We start from the raw sequence: 3,867 nt of genomic DNA, 5'->3' as shown, positions 1-3,867 counted from the left end.
TTTAAATGAGATTGAGGAGCAGTGCATTTTATCTGTGACTTCCCTACCATATCTGCTTTCTCTTCATTAATTCTACTTTGAATCTCCATGAGATACCAGGATCTTCATGTATGACTCCATTTTATTTTTCCCAGCTAATTTCTGGCCTTCTTTTAAGACTCAAATTAGATACACATCCAGGTAGAATTCATTGTGCCATTCTTTGTTCTCTCTTATATCTCTTGTCATCTATCTATAGTAATTAGTAAATTATTTGCTTGCTTTTGTTTTCTTCATTGTAGTGCAAGAGCTTCTTAAGGACAGAGATAGTGTCTTATTTTCTTTTTATCCCATTGTCTAGAAAAGTGCCTGATAGGGTATTCAGTAATGTTTATTGCATGACCTTAAGAGGAATTTCTGCAATACTTAATAGCAGCGATGGAACATATTTCTCTCAGCTTTGGTCACGTGTATGTGCCATTTTTATTGGGCTTTTGATTGTGTATGGTATTTGATTTTTTATATAGCTTACTAGACAAGCTTATAGTCATGATCTCCTTTGTGGCAAAAATGGTGGCTCTCATTAAAAGTACCCATTGTGAGTAATTTGATTATTTTGTTAAATGATCACTTGAGTGCATGAAGAATGCTATGGTGGCAGTTATGAAGCACTGTTGGTTTTCTGCACAATATATAAACATGAAAGAGAATATTTTCCTTTTTTAACTTTTATTTTTATTGAGATGGAGTCTTGCTCTGTCACCCAGGCTGGAGTGTAGGGGCGCCATCTCAGCTCACTTCAAGCTCTGCAGCCTGGGGTTCAAGTGATTCTCATGCCTCAGTCTCCCGAGCAACTGGTACTACAAACGTGTGCCACCACACCCAGGTAATTTTTTTGTATTTTTAGTAGAGATGGGGTTTTGCCATGTTGGCCAGGCTGGTCTCGAACTCCTCACCTCAGGTGATCCACCCATCTCAGCCTGCCAAAGTTCTGGGATTACAAGTGTGAGCTGCTGTGCCTGGCCAAAAGAGAATAGTTTCTATTCCAGATTTCTGAACATCTCCTTGAACAAGTAAATGTGAGCCAAGTTTGGGGAGTCACCTTCTCTTAATAGCATATTAAAATAGTCACTCCATAGTGATGTGAGCTGAACAGTAAACCTTTTTTTTTTTTTTTGGAGAGGGGTTCTCACTCTCTAGCTGAGGCTGGAATGCAGTGGTGTGATCTCGGCGCACTGCAACCTCCACTTCTCTGACTCAGGCAATCCTCCCACCTCAGCCTCCCACGTAGCTAGGACCACAGACGCACACCACTATGCATGGTTAATTTTTTGTGTTTTTTGGTAGAGACAGAGTTTGGACATGTTGGCTGGGTACGGTGGCTCTTGCCTGCAATCCCAGCACTTTGGGAGGCCAAGGCAGGTGGATCACGAGGTCAGGAGTTCAAGACCAGCCTGACCAAGTTGGTGAAACCCCCGTCTGTATTAAAAATACAAAAATTAGCTGGGTGCCATGGCAGGCACCTGTGTAATCCCAGCTACTCGGGAGGCTGAGGCAGGAGAATCGCTTGAACCCAGGCGGCAGAGGTTGCGGTGAGCCGAGATCGCACCACTGCACTCCAGCCTGGGTGACAGAGTGAGACTCAGTCTCAAAAACAAACAAAAAGTAGCCGGCCATGGTGGCACACACCTGTAACCCCAGCTACGCAGGAGACTGAGGCAGGAGAGTTGCTTGAAACTGGGAAGCAGAAGTTGCAGGAGCTGAGCTCATGCCACTGCACTCCAGACTGGGCAACAGAGCAAGACTCTGTCTCAAAAAAAAAAAAGAAAGAAATTTCGCCATGTTGCCTAGGCTGGTCTTGAACTCCTCATCTCAAGCAATGCGCCTGCCTCAGCCTCTGAAAGTGCTGGAATTACAGATGTGAGTTGCTGTGCCCGGCCTCTGAGGGAGTAGACCTTTGGTAACTAACCTTCCTATCTGTAAAGTGAAGATAATAGGGATGGTATGAAGATTAAAACCATTAATATGTGAAAACACCTGAAACAGTATCTGGTACTTAATGTATCCTGACTGCTATTAGTTCTTTTTCTTTGGAGACAGGGAATGAATTAAATGCCTCAGAGATCTTTTTCATCTTAAAGAGTCTCCAAAATTATGACTTTGGTTTGTGATACCCACTGTATTTTTTTTTTACCTCTTTCCTGAGAGCATTGCCTCTGAACTATTGAGTTGAACATTCTGTAATAAAATATTAAGTAACACTTGACACTGATTTTGTTTTTGCAGATGTTCTCAAATAGTGATGAAGCTGTAATCAATAAAAAACTTCCCAAAGAACTCCTGTTACGGTGAGTCTGAATACTAATTTTAGGTGTTTTTTTGTGTGTATGTCATATTTGCCTGTTTAAAATTTTTTTAACTTTTTGCTAATTTTCATATATGTATAGTATCTGTATCTGAATTTTTAAATTTGATTGCTTTGAACAATCTTACTCTACATTTTTTAGATGTCAATCAAGATATTTCAAAATTTAGTACCAACTTTTTCTGTTCCAACTTGTACTAATATGATTTTATGTACATATTTTCCCTTTTCTTTATTCTTGTATGTACAGTAATGTAGGTTTTTTGTTTGTTTGGTTTTGAGACAGGGTCTTGCTCTGTCACCCAGGCTGGAGTGCAGTGGCACAGTCATGGCTTACTGCACTTACTGCAGCCTCGACCTCCCAGGCTCAAGCAGTCCTGCCACCTCAGCCTCCTGAGTAGCTGGGACTACAGGCACATGTCACCATGTCTGGCTTTTTTTTTTTTTTTTGAGATGGAGTCTCGCTCTGTCACCCAGGCTGGAGTGCAGTGGTGCAATCTCAGCTTACTGCAAGCTCTGCCTCCCGGGTTCACGCCATTCTCCTGCCTCAGCCTTCCGAGTAGCTGGGACTACAGGTGTCCGCCACCATGCCTGGCTAAGTTTTTTGTATTTTTTAGTAGAGACAGGGTTTCACTGTGTTAGCCAGGATGGTCTCGATCTCCTGACCTTGTGATCTGCCTGCCTCAGCCTCCCAAAAGTGCTGGGATTACAGGTGTGAGCCACCGCGCCTGGCTCTAACTTTTTCTTTCTTTTTTTTTTTCAATTTTCTGTAGAGAGGTGATCTCACTGTGTTGCCCAGGATAGTCTTGAGCTGCTGGACTGAAGCAGTCCTCCCACATCGGCCTCTCGGGGTGCTAGGATTACAGACTTGAGCCACTGTACCCGGCCTACAGTAGCTCACTTAAGGTTCACTAAGATTTAGGAAAATTACTTGAGTCTGGTAACTGGCCCTACTGTGTTATGGTTTACATTTTTAGTTTTTATTACTTCTAGAATTTTTCGTTTTCACCATGAAACTCAAAATTCCATACCATGGCCTACAAAACCCCTCATGATTAGAAAGGGGTATAACGTAAATACATAAACTGGTTTCTGTTTTTAAATAATTAGTCTGACTACCATGCAAAGACCAAATTGCGGGATAGGAGTGGGGAGCAGTAGGAAGCCTTTTAATTAAATAAATCCATCAGAGAGATGAGGGTACTATAGATAACATTTTCTGAAATTCTTTAGACTGTAGCATTGCCTACTCGTGTTCTTTCTAGCTTTTGTCATCATTTCTAACCTCACTCTAGTACATGTTGATGAGCTATAAGGTGCACAATTACCACACAGATGACATTACAAGTGAAGTTAGATGAGGAGAGACTTCTAAATCAGCCAGACTTTGCTATCACAAACAAGTCATAAATCTCAGTAGTTTTTTTCTCCAAGACTGAGGACAGGTGTACGACATACCAAGCCAGGTCACCTAAGTGATCTTTGATACAGCTTACATTTATATTATAATATAAATTATATAT

At 41.5% G+C, this 3,867-nt stretch overlaps 1 protein-coding gene across 3 annotated transcripts in view; it reads left to right on the top strand.

Annotated features, from left to right (window-relative positions):
• FBXL20 (F-box and leucine-rich repeat protein 20) overlaps positions 1-3,867 on the top strand; it is a 182,518-nt gene that overhangs the window by 78,571 nt on the left and 100,080 nt on the right. For all 3 annotated transcript variants that reach the window (XM_011984730.1, XM_011984731.1, XM_011984729.1), the window contains exon 2: positions 2,266-2,327. In XM_011984730.1, coding sequence (XP_011840120.1) covers positions 2,266-2,327 — 62 coding nt within the window. The remainder of the gene's footprint in view (positions 1-2,265; positions 2,328-3,867) is intronic.

The sequence above is a fragment of the Mandrillus leucophaeus genome, unplaced genomic scaffold (assembly GCF_000951045.1).
Source record: "Mandrillus leucophaeus isolate KB7577 unplaced genomic scaffold, Mleu.le_1.0 Scaffold272, whole genome shotgun sequence".
Classification (NCBI taxonomy): Eukaryota; Metazoa; Chordata; class Mammalia; order Primates; family Cercopithecidae; genus Mandrillus; species Mandrillus leucophaeus.
Note: the sequence above shows the minus strand (reverse complement) of the source record. Positions and strands in the feature narration are given on the sequence as shown.